Source organism: Anarrhichthys ocellatus, unplaced genomic scaffold (genome assembly GCF_004355925.1).
Source record: "Anarrhichthys ocellatus isolate YVR2014 unplaced genomic scaffold, GSC_Weel_1.0 scaffold20, whole genome shotgun sequence".
Classification (NCBI taxonomy): domain Eukaryota; kingdom Metazoa; phylum Chordata; class Actinopteri; order Perciformes; family Anarhichadidae; genus Anarrhichthys; species Anarrhichthys ocellatus.
The window spans coordinates 2,787,347-2,804,387 of NW_022280050.1; the positions used below are offsets into that span (position 1 = coordinate 2,787,347).

General features: G+C 40.5%; 1 protein-coding gene across 2 annotated transcripts in view; it reads left to right on the forward strand.

Moving 5' to 3' along the window:
* Positions 1-8,141: 8,141 nt before the first annotated feature.
* The window catches only part of pou1f1 (POU class 1 homeobox 1), an 11,933-nt gene continuing 3,033 nt past the window's right edge, over positions 8,142-17,041 (forward strand). For both annotated transcript variants that reach the window (XR_004213120.1, XM_031858419.1), the window contains exons 1-3: positions 8,142-9,721; positions 11,541-11,702; positions 12,002-12,100. Coding sequence is in view for 1 of the 2 variants with exons in the window: in XM_031858419.1 (XP_031714279.1) it covers positions 9,586-9,721; positions 11,541-11,702; positions 12,002-12,100 (397 nt within the window). In the remaining variant the exon portion in view is untranslated. The remainder of the gene's footprint in view (positions 9,722-11,540; positions 11,703-12,001; positions 12,101-17,041) is intronic.

The window sequence follows — 17,041 nt, forward strand, 5'->3', positions numbered from 1 at the left end:
CTGGATGACAGTCCTTTGTTTGTTGAGCCGCCCTGAGTGGACCGTTTTATTTATGCTTTGTGACTTGCTCTGCCTGTCATACACACACTAAATGTTCGTTGGTGTCAGGCGGCAAGGAGCACTGACCGAGCTGCTTTATTTGACATGTTGGGAGTGAGAATGGGTTGGTAGATGCCCCGTAGGCCCAGTGGTTTAGTTAATGCCATGTGGCCAGAGTCAGCCTTGGCTGAGTGACCGTTTCCTTTGAATCCTTGGCTGGTTCTTATATTGACACGGTCAGTTAAAAAGCTTGAGTCCCAAAACCTCAACTTTTCAGGGAACAAAGAATTTGGCTTGGTCTATTGCTTGGTGAGGATTAACTTTTGAATTAGAGAAACAGATTATGCACATTACACCTACATCGTCCACCATTATTAAAAAGACATCTGTAAAACTGTTGACATGAAAACAGGAACTGCAAACAACTCTTTGAATTATGATTTTTTAATCAATCACGGTTTTGTATTTGTAAAAAGTTCCCAGAAATTAAAAAAGCTTTTTTTACGTTATGTTACCCCATTTAAGCAGATTGCTTAAGGGTTGCTCTGTGTAATGAAGCTAAATAAATTATCATCCGAACCTTTAGCTCCATTCGGCTTTATAGCGAGTTTTAGCTCATTTTTTAACTGCGCCGCCCACAATTCTACTGGTTTGGTTCATTCTCACCACTCTCACAGCATTGTTTCTAGCTGGCAGCTGTTTTCAGTTAAAACCTCAAGAAACCCACCTGCTCAGCACCAAACTAAACAGATACAGTTAGTGCGTAGCTGGTAAACATATAATGGTGTGTTTAGCAGCTCAAGAGCAAGATATTTCGCTCGGGACTTGGAGGAGACCAAAACAGAGCCAAAAGAAGAGTGAATATTGGACTTTCACCAGGTGGCCAGAAAAAGAGAAATGTTGCTCCATATCTGCTGGAAGTTGCTAACAAGTTCACTATATTAACTTAAAAGGTGATGATACGTCAATGATGCGTATGCAATTGGTCCGTTGCACAAAAAAAAATGATTGCAGGTATTCATTCATTCATTCATTATCCAAACCGCTTATCCTGTTCAGGGTCGCGGGGCGCTGGAGCTGATCCCAGCTGACATTGGGCGAAGGCAGGGTCCACCCTGGACAGGTCGCCAGTACATCGCAGGGCACATTGCAGGTATTGATTGCAGGTATTACATCACAAACAATGGTATCACATATAATATTAGAGACTGTGAAAAGGGATGAATCGATCAGTTTGTGTTGCCCACTCTCTGCCTGCAGTGTTGACGACTCAAAAAGTTAAAATGTTCAAAGTAATCCTTAAAGGTTGACATCTTACATTTTAAAAAAATGCAATGAAAGCGTAGCAACACACCCAGCACTACAATGCTGTCTTTCACACATTCACACATTGCTTTGTAGCGCAAAGAATGGAACAGTTAATGTTTTTTACATCAGTAATCTATTTTATAAAGACAATCTAGTATGAAATAGTGTCTGCCAGGGAGGGAAAAGCACGCCTGAGAGCTTGATGAGGTTGTACCTGCACATGTTACATTGTCTTTTATTGTATGTGTACAGCTGTCAGTAAGTTACAAGCTTGAGTGGATCTAGATGAATAAATAACCCAAAGTGAAGTTAACCATCGTGTGAGGCAGACGGTGAGGAGCCAGTCATCATCTGAAATACATTTACCTTGAGTCAGTCAACAACTACGCCCTGATCCTGTGCAATGACTTTTCCCTCAAACACCAACCAAGTTCATTAATTGCTCTGTACACAGAGAGCCTGTCGACAGAAGCGACAGCAGTCAGAATGGTGTCCCCGCTGAACTTGTGGCGGTGGAAAAGAACAAGGCAAAACATGAAGCTGCGGGTTAGAGGACTCAAGGGGTTTTTGTGGTTCTCTCGGTGCTTGTTGATCTGTAGCCTCCTTGTGGTCTGGTGAGGCAAAAGCACAATGTAGGCGACACAAGAAGGAGGCAGACTTTGAAATGACATTTTATAGCTGAATGCACAGGCTGCGTGCTGTTGTAAAGTTAAGTCATTAAGTCATTATATTGTAAGCCATGTCCAAAAAAATGTATATTTTCAAGAGCAAGTTAACAGTTAAGCTATCTACTCTAATGAGTAGAGTAGAGTGGAGTAGTGTAAGGTCAAGTAAATGTCCCTGAGAACAATTTGGCCCACAGAGAGCAGTCCATGAATATTAGGAAAAGTACAGGTGGAGCATGTTTAGAAGTTCAAGTGGCAAAACTAATGGCAACAGAAACTTAAATTCCTTTAGTCTGGATTTTTATGGATTTCAGGCTTCAGTCTTCAAATTGCATAGATTATAATTGTATTATCACTTGTCTTAATTAGCAATTTGATCATATATGGGGTTGTGATTAACAAGACACAAGGGACATATTACAGCACATGCAATATACTTTGACAATTATTTTAAGCTCTGAAGTTTCAATTTCATTTCAAGTTTTAGTCTTTTGTCTTGTATGGTTTATATTTCAACTTTTTATTTTCAACTTTATATTAAAATATCAAATTTCAAGGTTTGGACGGTGTTTGCATGACCTTCTGTTCCACCTGTCACATTTCATTGATTCCAAGAGTAATACTTTTTAAGACTGGTAGCTGGACACTCTGTCTTATCTTCAGAAATCTTATCAAGTAAAAATCCCTTCTGGCACTGTCGGGCACATTTGCTTGTTCCAAGCAAAAGAAAGCTCATAGCTAGAATGTTAGGAATTACATTTGATGGGGCATTTTTGTGAGTGTGTCAGTAGTTATCCCCGTCACCAAAAATGCTTGAAACATTTTAATGGAAACGCATTGTTTCCTTCCATGCAGACCCCCCCCCCCCCCCACACACACACACACACACAGTAACCGAGCCTGCAATGCAGATAAACAGGGTTATCCAACCCCCATAAGCTTTCATTTGTGGACGCCCATAGGGCACGGCCCTCGTTTAGCAAATGAGGAGATAGATGGAAATAAAGCTTGTAGACTTAGAAGGCACATGAGTAAACTGCCCTGCCTTGATGCCTGTTGCCTAGCTACCGCCTACATCCATCCTGTATGATTGTTATTCTATTTAAATCTTTTTTTCTTATTTTTTGCCAGTGCAGAGAGAAGACTTGAATGAAGCTAGTTACATAACATGCATACTGTATAAGCGTGTGTACGTCATGTACCGTACACATCGTTGTGTCCCGCTCTTTTATTCTTTCCCTACTTTTACAATTCTTTGTTCCCCTCTCTTCACTTCATTTGAACGTTGTGCATCACCACCCTTGGATCAAGATGGCATTATGCATCAGGAATGAGCTAGTTTTTTTTGAATGGACTACTGCATGGTGCAATGCACATGAGGCAAATGATTTTGAACTCAATGTATTGAGACAGTTGTTTCTCACGGTGGAAAACAATTACACAAGTACGCAGCAGTCTGGGAAGACCGGTTTCTTAAGGATTCAACTGCCACTTCAGAGTCTAACAGATAAACAAGTGCTTTGAAATATGTCTTGAATCTAAAGCAGTGTCACCCCCCATACACCCAGCACGTCCAGTGCCATTTTTATATTTATTTATCATTATTGTATCATATCTGGTCCATTGTAGACCCTTATGTCACTTTCCATTTTTCCTGGCAGTGCGTTTCAACTAAGGCATCTATCTGTTAGATTTACTCATCCTTCTGCAACATCTTGTTATTCAGTGTATTTGTCCGTCAGACTGTCAGCACTGCAAACAGCAGAGGAGAACAGTCACAAAGAGCAGTATGCCAGCAGCAGTGTTTGACTATGTAAAGACAGAGGGCCAAACTCGTCTGGTGCCACAATTGTATATGGATTGTAAAAATAAAAGTCTTTAAACATTCAGCATGCTGTGCAATAAATATATTGAGCGAGTCCAATAATGTTGGTGTGTTTTTTTCCGAAGGAAGAAAGGGACAGTGTGTGCTCAAGGCTGAGGCTCAGTGGCTGAAATGTGGCGGTTGGATTCAAGAGAAATGGAGGAAACTGAGATCCCAGCTGGAATTTCGCAGTAGGTTTATGCAATTCTTTTATTTATTTATTTTCTTTTACTGCAGTCATTACTCACTCTTTACGATAATATCATAATTATTGGAGATGGATGTTTTTGTAGTTGCACTTGTATGGGGGTGTTTGCCAAGGATATTTGAAAACCTTTGATGGTAAATTGGATGGTTTATTTACTTGCATTACCTTATATGGAAACTTTTCCGCAGTGTGAGATGAGTGGCGAGGAGTACGACTCGGCGTACTTATTGTGAATCAAAGATTAGTTGCCAATTTAAAATGCCTGCCATTAGCCTTGTTCAAATAGAGCTATTGTAAGTTAATCATGACTTTGTGTGAGTGAAAGCCCATCACATTTTATTTATTGAAACTTGTTGAAAGGAGCTATAGAGAGCATAACAAAATGAATTTGCTCCGCATCATCTTTTCTACACAACAGATGAATACCACTTGATTTTTGTATCAGTACATCTGTTCTTATACAACAAAAAAACTGAAAAATAAATCAAAAACATTTCCTCAGAAACGGGATCTCAAAAGAATACCACATGCAAGGTGAAGTGTTTCATTTATACTAAAGCGAGAGCTGTAAATGAATGTGTGGATAGTGTCGTTTAAACCAACAAATATTTGACGTGACATTTAGGTAATGAAGAGAGATAGTAATCTGCGAGAGAAGAGCAGAGCAGATTCAGAACCTGTTCTTGTTTCCTTCTCTGGACGGTTAACCTTTGCTGTTCGAACAGGGTTTGTTGAATATGTTGATGAAATTAGCCTTCTCGGATGCGTTCCGGGCGGTGTTTGTGTTGTGGCTGGTGAGTCAGGCGCAGCTCTGGGCAGATGGTGGTCAGAGTGGTGCATGAGGCTTGATATTCATTAGGAGTGCTGACCTCTGCCATGATGTATTCAAGCATCCAACAAACCTCACTCAGAGTTCATCCCTGCATAATGAATGGGTGCAGAAATTCAAAAACAAGACAAAAGCCATTTTCAGCTCTCGGTTTCACACCCACTTCCCCTCTCTCGCGGTTTGGTCGGGTAAAAACAGGAATATTCTGACAAAATTCAGTTTGAATGTTTATTTAGAATCAACAAACTCTGGAGCTGATTGCTTTATTCAAGGTTGGTTATATGAAGAATTTGCTGATGTGCCGCAGGGTCATTCAACAAAGTTCAGTGTGTATTACTAAAAGAAAATGCACACACCCACACTCAGCCATGCAATTCTTTCCCAAGTAAAACTCTGAAAAGAAAAAAAAAAAAAAAAAAAGCTGCAGTAAGTTTGGTTTTGCTGGCTGGGGGAGATCTTTGACAGCAGGAACACACTTTTTGCTTCACACTGCATTATCTGCTAAAAGCGAATAGTTCTGGCGCAATCCACTCAATAATGCAGTGTCCATACTATTTACTTAGTCGTTATAATCATTAATGAGCATTGTAAGGTTGTGAGATTTATAAAAAATGATGTGGTAACAGTTTGGAGACTAAATTAATTATCAAATAACCAATTATATTAGTTTTACGCAACTAATAGTTTTTTCAGCTTTGTCCACAGCAAATGCAATCTTCACAGAAATGATATGAACGATACCTGCATTATTAGAGATGTACTCTATGCACAGGGTTGGATCATTTTTTTACTTTCACATACATGGTAACCATGTACAATGTTCATTGACATATTTGTCTGCACATCTTTAAGTATTGCATTAGAAAAGCTGTATAGTAAAAGCTGCTTTTCCCTTTTTTCAAAAAAGAGTTGACGTGTTTAACGGATTATAGAAACGCCATTGCTGATATAGCGAACATTTTACTCACATGACTGATCAGCTGTTTCTGCTGTTTCGATGTCTTCCCGGATATTCCCATAAAGTGCGAATGATTGTCTTTGTCACCAGACACGATGAAACATGACCACTACTAGCTGAAACTAATTCCTGAAGACCTCTCTTTTCTCTTGTAGATGGGTTATGGCCACGCCGATGTGTTTTGTTTCTGGTTCGCAAACTCTACTTCTTGTACTCTGGCGGATTACAGCCATGTGTAGCCTACTGTGCCAACTTTTGATGAAACTACGCTGCAGCCGAGTTTATTTGCTTCAAACTAGTTGATGGGAATGCTCCTAATTTACGTCTGTTTTTTTGCGTGATTTCGCTTAAATGTGCTTAAAATGTGTTTGACAATGTGCATAAGCTGACTGTAAACATGTTGTTCCTTTCACTCAACATTGTTGACTGGGTGATATTAGCAAGTTACTTTACACATCGGGATAAACCCCCTGAGATGGGCCATCTCCTTTTTCACACATGCACACAAACACCTGGTACACTGTATGTACGCATGTGATACCTGTGAGAATGTATCACCGCACTCTGTTCCCACTGCGTTGGTGGATGGATCAGTGGTCTTTGGAGTGTGTCTGTGTGTGTGTGTGTGTGTGTGTGTATATATATATATATATATATATATATATATATAGGTGGGGAAGAGAATATAGGAATATACCTGTATGTGATTGTTTCAACAAGTGTATATGTGCTTGTTACAAGTGTTTTTATTATACTTAAGTGTGTGTGTGTGTGTGTGTGTGTGTGTGTGTGTGTGTGTGTGTGTGAAGGGGAGGGAGGATGAGGAAGGGGATCTAGGACAGGTGCTTTAAGAGAACCCTTTGACTCATGGTCTCTTCACTAATTAAGTTTAGGCTCTTTATGTGCATATGTATGTGTGTGTGTGCGTCTACTTATCTATCCATGGGAAAGCTTTGCCTTTTCCACTCTCTCATCCTTTGATTATCTACTTTTTACTCATCTAAAAGCATATTCAGTCCACACACGTCTGATCCAAGCTCTTTGAAACTTTCATTTGCTGGTATTTAAAAATTAAAAAATTCAACATATCGTGACATTTGGCCATTTTCTGTGTGTTTAAGCGTACTCATCCCTGAAACTGTTTAGAACGTCATTACAATAGCAATCTGGTAAAAATAAAGATATTTGTTATGATAACAATAAAATATGTTATGTGCTTCATGCAGCAAAATAAAGTATTACAGTGGAGGCAATTCAGAGTAAGATACCCTTTACCCAACCTTTGTATCACAATATAAATATATATATATTCAACATATCAGAGGAAAACAGCACTGACCTGATCATGTGTAATAAGTCAAATATTTAAACCAAATGTGATATTTCAAAGGTAGATTTTCTCAATCTTAGTCAACTGTTTAGTATTTATACATTGTGGTTACATGTACTGTTGTGTCAACCTTGTTTCATCTCAGCAGGCTGTTACACCATCAACTGATTACATGTAAGGCTAATCTGTGATTATTATGAATTATGAAGAATTATTAATCTGATCTTTTCATTTAGAATCGAAATGACTGAAGAATCGTTTTAAATATCTGCCGCTAGATTTTAGGAGGAGATTCGCACCAGTGCACATATTGATATAAAACAGAGGTGGTTCAGTCTCTATGTGCAAAAATAAACCTGCATTCGCCAGCTGGGAAGATGGTCTTTACCCTGAGTGGGAGGTGTTGGCTGAAATGAAAGAAGAGAGAGAAATATTTTAAGGAGGATATGGCGCTGGCGATTTCTTTTATTGTCACACACCATTACATTCAGTTGTCTTCTCAATATTGAGGATTCGGTGTGTGTTTATTTCAAACCTGCTCTGGTGAAATGAGATTTGTCAAAGTCCGTTTCGATTTGCTTTGCAATTTGTCACAAAGGCTTTTATTTATCAGTGCTCATTCTCGTTGTGTTTTGTTTAATCACACAACAGATTAAAGACTCACGTGTATTAAGGTTGCAGATTGAAGGGGAGATGGAGGAAGTGACTCCATGGCATCAGCATTTGGATTCATCGTTTGATTTTGATGCCTACAAATGTGACACTTTAGGTAAATATCCACGACAGCACATGCCAGACACAGTTAGAAAGAAGATGTCTTCAATATGGATATGTGACAAACTGACAGACCTTTTCAACTTGGGCTTTTTAACACATATATATATACATATATAATATATATGTATATATATATATATATATATAACATGAGCATTTCTTAACCCTACACTTGAATGAATACAAATAAAATGTTTTGAGGACAGACATTCTCCAAAGGACTAAGTGCATCCAGACAAAATGTACACTGCATGCTTTAACAAGATGAATCGTGCCTGCCACCCACAAGCTATTTTCCACCTGCTGCCCACCTACATTAACAATAGTGAAGCAGAGCCCAGGACAAACACAAACAGACACAACAGAGTGCACATGGTGGCCACGCTCTTCAGATTAACCTTTATCCTCCCCGATGAGACCTGTTGTCTTTGCCCCGAGAGCTCTGCATTCACCACAATATGGACACCACACGGAAACAATTTATTTCCGCTCACACCGAGACAAGGCTCCACGATCACACCTAAAAGCTCTTGCAAGGCAATTAAATGTCTGTGGTGAAATAAGTGTGTTTTTCCAAGTGGTGCACCGCATTGGTTGCAATTGGTTTGAGACAATTTGTGGCAACGCTTCATGCCACACCATATCATCAACTTCATTATCACATGAAACCAGTCTTTGTTATTTTAATGAGCACTTTAAGTGTTCACTTTACTTTCCCATTGCAACTACAACAACACAACCCTGCAATCAGGGAGAGGGAGAGACAGATAGTGAGAAGGGGAGAGGAGACGAGGGGATCGGGTTTCTCAGCCGCTCTGCACCCTAATCCTGGATTTGGTAACGAGATGAGGAGAATGCAGGTAAGGACAAACACAAGTAATAACAACACTGACATGGGATTGGTAGGTGGGGGTGAGCAGCTCGATAGGAAATAGGGGGCCTCACAGGTAGAGAGAGGGGTGGTTAGTTGTTGGTGGGTGGCATATAAATACCTGCAGTAGACAAGGGCGGCGAAATGCTGAGGGTATGAGAGACACCGGCCTACCTGCATCTGTAGTAGAGAAAAAGAGACAGGGACATGCATCGTTAATGAGAGATAACACAATCGTTGAGTAACAGTTTTGAGCAGATATTTCTGTGATAGTAACTTCAACCTGAAGCTCATAACTAATCATTTTCGAGAGTCTTGACTGAGGCTACAGATGTGCCGCAAACCGTGCAGAGTTCTGGCTGACATCTATTTCCCTTTGAGGGAAAAAAAGGTACCCGTTTGCAGTTTTCTCACTGCATATTCCCAAGTGACTGAAGTGAGAGCTGTGCTTGGCTGAATTAGGGAGAACGGGACACGAAAAGAAGACAAGACGCAGCGAGAAGGCAGAGCAATAGAAGGCCAAAGAAGACAAGAGGAAGACAAAAGCCACCGATAAGACGCACAGGAGGAAGAGGAAGAGGAAAGGAAGGGATTCCAAGAGGACAATAAAAGACACAGGACAAGGAAAGCAGCAATGGCAGACAAGACTAATTAAAGCAAGAGAAGGCAAAGCAAAGCAAAGAAACCACTTAAGAGTTCAAACGTCAGCGCACCATTTGAGTGAGGCCAGAGAAGAATGGCCTGCCAGGTATTCGGCGCCGACTCTTTCACCCCACTTGCGGGAGATTCACCCTTGCCAATCCTCATGCACCACACCTCTACCGGTGACTGCCTGGCAGCCAGCTCCCACGCTCACAGCATGGTTTCTGCAGGTAAACTGTCCTGTAATGTTGAGTATTTTCTCTTAAATGTCGTATTGTTCTGCAAAAATTAGGCTTCATCGGTCGCGAAGTATAAGGGGAGAGTGGAAGTTTATAGTGCTTGAATGATATGGACTATGGTTCATGTATCGTTGTTGTGATATTAAATCCCAGCTGCAAAAAGGCAGCCCTGTACTACTTCAGCCTTCCGCTTCAGCCTTGTGAGGCTATAAAAAATGGAGTTTGGCGCTGTGCCATCCCGTGCTGTGATGAAGTGAGATTTGCTCGTGTCGACAGTGAGCGATTACACAGAAAGACGCATGGGTGCTGCAGGTGAGTGATGTGTCATGTGGGGCTACAAGTTGCTCCTAGAGGCCTCTAATTTACCCAAGCTGAGCAAGAATGCAGATGAATTTGATTGAAAAAATGCATTTATTCAAAGCCAACTGAAATTATGTAAATGTGTCTAATCATCTGGTTTGGCCCAGCTGTCTCTACTCAGTGAATAATTGCTTTGAGGATATGTTATCAGTATAGCAAACTCCTCAAGGTCTTTTTTTCTCCTATGGAGCATTGTGGATAAAACTTCCTGCAGGTTTTAGTCTATGCTGATTGTTGTAGCTCAGAATAGACCGGATCACATCATGCAGAACATTAGCCATAAAATGTATATACTGTAGCAGCCATTCAAACGTATCTTGCAAATAGATTTTCTGCTCAGACAGTACTGTACTTGTGGAATTGTGCTGGCCTATATTTGATTTCTGTCTTTCAATGAGTATCAACTAAAGGTGAAAAGCTGTCATCTGATTTAAATTAAAAAATAAGTACAGTATGCAATGAGGAAAGAAGTCAAATTTTCAATTATGGCAGGATTTTCCTCAGTGGCACTGTATTTATATTGATGTTTAAGACAGCCTCATAAGCTTTGGTCAAGTCATCATACATGGCACACAGTGCACAGTCTCTACATTGGAGTGCATCTCAACGCATTGGTGCCTGAATTGAACATCAAGCTGGATAAAAAGATGAATACATGAATACTTATGTAATTAGCAAAGGACATGACCAGAGCAGTGCTCAGCTATATTAAAATACACTAATCACACGAGAGCATCAACAAAAGGAACGGTTTTAAAGAGGATTCACAATAAATGATACTGGTTGCCATCTAAAAGTGAATTTCCCTGGTTTTAGAAGCATATGTTCTGGCTTGCCATTACTCTTTATGCGTTCATTCCAAATCACTTTTGTTCAAAGGATGTGTCAGGTGATCTCGGTTACATATTTTAATGTATTTACTGAGCAGCTTAAAGCTGTACCAGCATCAAATGATATGGTAGCTGACTCTCCGGTTTCTAGTTTAAAGAATAAATGTGCTCGACTAAAACTGTACTCGCATCTCTCTCTGCGCTGTCAGCACTAGCACCAGACTGTCGTGATGACATTTGCAAAGAGTCAAATATTAGCAGTGAAACTTACTTCATGAGCAAACTAAGTTAGTCAAAATTATTTACATGATATTTTTGATAAATTTATTAAAAAAGTATTTAATGGGTTTTCAGTGGAAAGTTTAGTGAGCGTGAGCAACTGCGTGGGCACTCCGCATTTTAACAACCCGCTTTAAATTTAAAGACAACACATAGCACCTGTTCCAATTTGAAAATAAAATATAGTAGTTTTCAAAACCTCATATCAGTCAAACTCTATAGTCTGAACTGTATTCAAAGCTGACCTGTCCTCAGATCAGATCCTAGCCAACGCTCTCCAGTTCTTAATTAGCTGATCTTTTGTACTCCGGTCAGATTGTAACCACATTTGTCTCCATCAGTATCATCTGGGCTGTCCCTGGGTCAGCACTCCAAGCGCTCCCACATGCACCTGTCCACCTCCACCCTCGGGAACGCTCTTGGCAACGGCCCCCCGGGCCTACATTACCCAGTCGCCCCCTGTCACTACAGCAACCAGCAGGCTACCTATGGCATGATGGCAGGTATGATGGTATTTGTGACTTCTATTGCAAGGCTGTAATTAATATGTAAGTCAATCGACAAACAATTAATCATCAAGAAATTGAATCTGGTCAATCAAGCCTATAATTAATGTGTTAAACGAATGATGCTGCAATGGAAATGAAGTAATGGCCTAATGGTGAAGGTGGCCTCATGCGATGATGATTATGATTGTGATTCGGATGAGAAGGATGATTATTGTGCAGACAATAATAAAGGTCTCTCTCTCTCTCTCTCTCTCTCTCTCTCTCTCTCTCTCTCTCTCTCTCTCTCTCTCCAGCTCAGGAGATGCTCTCTGCCAGCATCTCTCAGACTCGTATCCTGCAGACATGTGGTGTACCTCACCCCAACATGGTAGGCAGTGCAAATCCATTGCAAGGTAACGATCAGATACACACTCTCACTATCAGTCTTTTCACACAGACACACACACACACACACGCATACACACACGTAATCATTCCCTGGCCTGCAGTTCAATCCATTAAATTGGGCAATTTGTTTATTCCAATTTAATTTAAAATTTGCTACCAGTTAAAATCAATTTCAGACTTGATTACTTCACCGAACGCTTGAGCTCTTTAGCGCACTTGTTAAACATAACCGTCAAAGACGACTTGCCACTTCCTCCCGATGCTGCGCAGAGAGCAGAAACGTGAATATAGAAGTTGTGTGAAGACTGTCAGGGGGAATGGTATTGCTGTTAAGAGATATTCTATTTTTTTCATGCCAAGATATTTTGGTGCCAATTTCAAGTCAGTCAAAAGTCTGTTTATACCTACCAGAAAATATTCTTCACAGTCAACATGTAGCTCTATAAAGATTGATCGAACAATGCCAATTTTTGTATGTAGTTGCTCAAACAGTTTCTTAATTCAAACAAAAAAAGTCTCCCTCTACTTATATTGATTAGCCGTATTAAGTATGCATGATTTAATATAAAAGCTTACATATCAGAGCAATTGCTGGGATTAAAAAAAATGAGGCTTGACAACTTAACCAGGTTGTCAAGGATTTTAAAGACCCTGGATTAACTTCTAACTATGAACAATGTGTTCCAGCGTTTCACAGAATTTTCTGGTAAATTTGTTCTAGCGTACTACGCATGTAGAATTAACACTATTGTCCTTTCTTGTCTGAAATCACTTTAAGAAGTTATTCTTACTGCACACACAAGACGTAACCATCTGAAGTCTAATTCTTAAAAAAAATGATAAAATGTTTGATGTCCATAGCACAATTTAATTTGATATAACCAAATGAGAGCAAATGCTGACCAAAAAAAGAATGTGACATTAAAAGTAACCCTGCTGGCACAGAACAATTAACATTTGCAGAGGACATAATATTGCTGCTTGTCTTTTAACAGACAAGGTTGATAGGATTTTAACCACTGGAGTGTAGACTTGGCGAGATCTACCCACTCATGTATGTGGTCTAATAAAAGTGTACGGTCTGCAGTGTCCCAGGCAGTGCTAAAATACATTAGGATTACAATTAGACAGCTGGCCACATTTAGTATTACCATCAGGAGGTCAACTTTAAATGAAACGTGCTGAAAGTGGTCAACACCAGTAGAGGGATATTTAAGAGGAGAGGGCATTAACAGAGTTAATAGCATTAAACAAAACTCCGTACTTATGTAAAGTGGATGTGACAAGGTCACAAAAGAAATTGGCGCTTTCATTTTTAAAACTGTGCTCATCTATTTTTTATATTAACAATGGATCAAATGACTAGGTGTAATATGAAAGGTGTCGCTTTATGAACCCACAGAGAGTTATCAGCTCTGGAGCTCTCCTTAGCTATGTGGAGCTGTTTAGCCTCATCAACATTGTTTTCAGCCACAGCAGGCAACTGTTCAACCCACCGTATGCTACCTGCCCAAAAAATTGCACAGAGTAAGCATTTCTCTTACCTTGCACAGCAGTTGTCATGATCGCGTGAGAGTTGCGCAATCACAAATCACATGAAAATCCATCTTGTCAGGCTACAATTAATGCTGGTTGGACCAACCAGGTGTGTGCGACACAGAAAAGGACAACTGTTAGTTCAGAAAACAACAAGCGTGCTGCAATGGCATCAGCTGTATCACAACTGGAGAGTATTTCTTTATTGAAAGAAGATCAAAGAATGGCACTGACAGCTTTTCTCCATGCAAAGGATGTTTTTTCAATTCTCAAGACTTGCTTTGGTAAGAGTTTGATCGACAGATGGTACATACAATCTCCTGCCACATGTATTTCTTTTTTTAACATTTTCAAAACAGTTCCCTTGATGGCTTCTCGGATGGTTCTGTGTAACAACCATCTGGTGGGTCAGGTTAGCATTTGTCAGCTAAAGAGCCAGATGTACTAGTAGGCTAGTCTTTGTTGGAGACCAGACAGACAGAGCTCAATAGACTAATAGATTAATCGGGAGGCTTGAAACACAACTCCTTAACAATAGCTAATGGCACTCCCTTTCTGCTGGATGTGTAAAAAGCCAACTGGTTGCTAAGAAGTTGGACAACTTTAAAGGGTGATAAAAAAAGTCAATGCTGTGGTTCAGCTCATTCATTAATAATGGCATTCTGAAGTTCGAATGTAAAGAGTTTGGTTTCTATTTTGGCGCAGCATAAAGCTCCTGATGTTAACACACTCTTTTGGATGGTGCACATGTTGTAGCACATAACAGCTGGAGGGTCCATGGCCATCCATATACACGAAGGCTTGTGGGGAGCTTTCACACATCCACTGAGCCCACATGTGTTTTCAAAGGTGCTTGTTGTCCAGTGTGTCTCCACAGAGCGCAAACAAACTGCTGTGTGCACTCAAGGATAGCTGTACACCCTCCGGGGAACTTCAGTGCAGGCATCAGCACAAACGAGGCAAAGTCTTCTCTCTTTCTCCAACATGGTGAGGCGAACAGAATGCCCCAGTATTCCTCTGCCGCTGGTATTGTTTTCTCTTTCTACATTGTAAGTCTGTGTGTGTGTGTCATCATGAGACGCCTACTGTAACAGGAACTACTTTGCCAGATGTTTGTGTTTTTGTCACCGTTTTAGCGTCGCAACCATGCAAGATGTGGTCACAAAACTTTACAGATGTGTACTTGAGATAAAAAAATGAAGCCAAAGTTCGGAGAGGGGTTTGGTCCGAGCAAGGGGGCCAGTAGTACGATGGTAGGAAGTGGGGAAGGGGCCATCGGGCTGATATAATCCCATCTCTAGTTAGCTCTTTCAGAGTTGAAGCTTTTATGGCAATGTTTTCTTAGTGTAGAAAGAAGCATTGGTGCAACATATGCTCAATTTGAAGGAGTTGTAGGATTGGGCAGGCGCATCCTCATTGTCCGAGTAGATAGATATAAACATCATTACGCTGAGCAAAGTCAACTAGAGGCCATCTTGCAATGGGATCACATCAGCCAAAACAGCAATCGAGCCAGGGGTGTTGCGTGTGTGTGTGTGTGTGTGGGAGGGGGGCAGTGGTCTCTTCGCCCCCCTTGCTCAGACCACACAAAATCATTGAAGTCCACCTTTATTTTTGATCTCAACTACATGTCTATAAAGTGTTGTGACTGCGTCCTCCACGTTTATGCCGCTTTCGTGGTTAGCATATCTGTCCACAGGCATATAAACACCTGTCAAGGTACTCAAACGTGTCTCTGTGGTAGTTCCCGCCTCAGGTGTCTCCAGGACCATATTTTGTCATGATGACACAGATTCACAAAGTGAAAACAATACCAGCGTCGGTGTCGCGGCTGGTAAAAACTCATTATAACCTTTAGGTAGGATTTGTTGCCGTGTTAGATACTTTTAGTTTTAGCCAAAACATTGCAACCTCCTGTCTTGTATCTCCCTCATCACTGGATCTGTAAATTCAGTTAAGTGAAAGTTTGTTCAGTCGATTGTGATATAGTTTTCCCTGCACTACAATCCCCATAACACAAGAGGGGAGTGTTGCATAGCTCATTTAAGATTCTGTTCCAGCTATGTTGATACTATCAAAAGCAAAGGATATTCGTGCGATAGGTCAGAGTGGATTGAAAACAACATTTGGTTTCTGTCAGACTTAAATCACAAATCAGGTATTGGCTATTGTGTGCAGAGTATTGATGCGATGAGAAGCATCATATTCCAAATAACAGTTAGTCATCCACCCATCTGGTACGCTGGCAGTAATCTGTCATTAATACTAACAAAAGGAAAAAGTGATTGGCAGCAACAGCTACAAGCTCCACTGCAGCTAACCACTTAACATTAACAGCCACTTGTAGAAACTAGAAGGCCACTTAGAGAGTGTGCTCTGCCAAGGCCGTTTCCATAAGTGAAAAATAATGTGTTGATTCAATCCATGATTTGGATCCCCTCCAAATGTAATGGGTTCTTTTTTGGGCAATGCTACACTTTGCCGGTGACAACTAATAACGCCGTCTCGACCGACAGCATCATTGCGGAAGCGTAGCACTGATCCTCTGGTTCCCCGACAGGTAAACACTGTTAGCCCTGTCAGCACATTTGAAGTTGTTTGCACTGTTACCATTATTGGCTCCAAGCAACCGGCACAGGCGTCTCCATGTTGAGAGCTGTTGAGGGGCTCAAGTGCTCCCAATCTCGTTATTTTACACCTTTAAGGTTATAGTCACCAAAAGTTGTTTAAAAGTTGTGTTCAATGTTTGTTTGTTTTTTACCACATGATAATAGAGAGCATTGAAATCAAAGAAGTGAAGTCAGCTTTGTGTTGTAACACTGAAGCCAAGGATAAGAGTATTTCAGCAAGAAATGTGAATGGGCGTCTTAAATTACAGGTAAACTGCGAAGATGAATATCTGGAATATATTATGTTAAGGGCCAGGGAAAGAAATACCTATTAATCAACTGATTATTAAATTCATTGCACAGGAATGGAGCTGCCTCAGGTTGGTGCCACATAATCGGGTTCAATAAGTGTATTTTCTCACTTACAAAATACAAAAATATGTGGCGGAAGATCTCACTAGGCATACCTTTTGTTTTCAGGATGAGATGTGAGTCGTCGCATTAATTAAAGAATACTATATATGGTCTATATTAGCAAAATTATAACAATAATATAAAAAATATTAGCCTGCAGGTTCCAGCGGTTTTTGTTCTTAGTAGTTCAGGGTGTCTTGCAGGGGCTTGTCAAACTTTTTTGTGCTGCAGAAATAAAGGCTATCAGGATACATGTGGGAATAGGGGCTTTCAACACCCTTCTGACAGCTTGAGGGTCTCCCTTGAGACACCTTCCAACAAATGTTCTCTCTCTCTCTCTCTCTCTCTCTCTCTCTCTCTCTCTCTCTCTCTCTCTCTCTCTCTCTC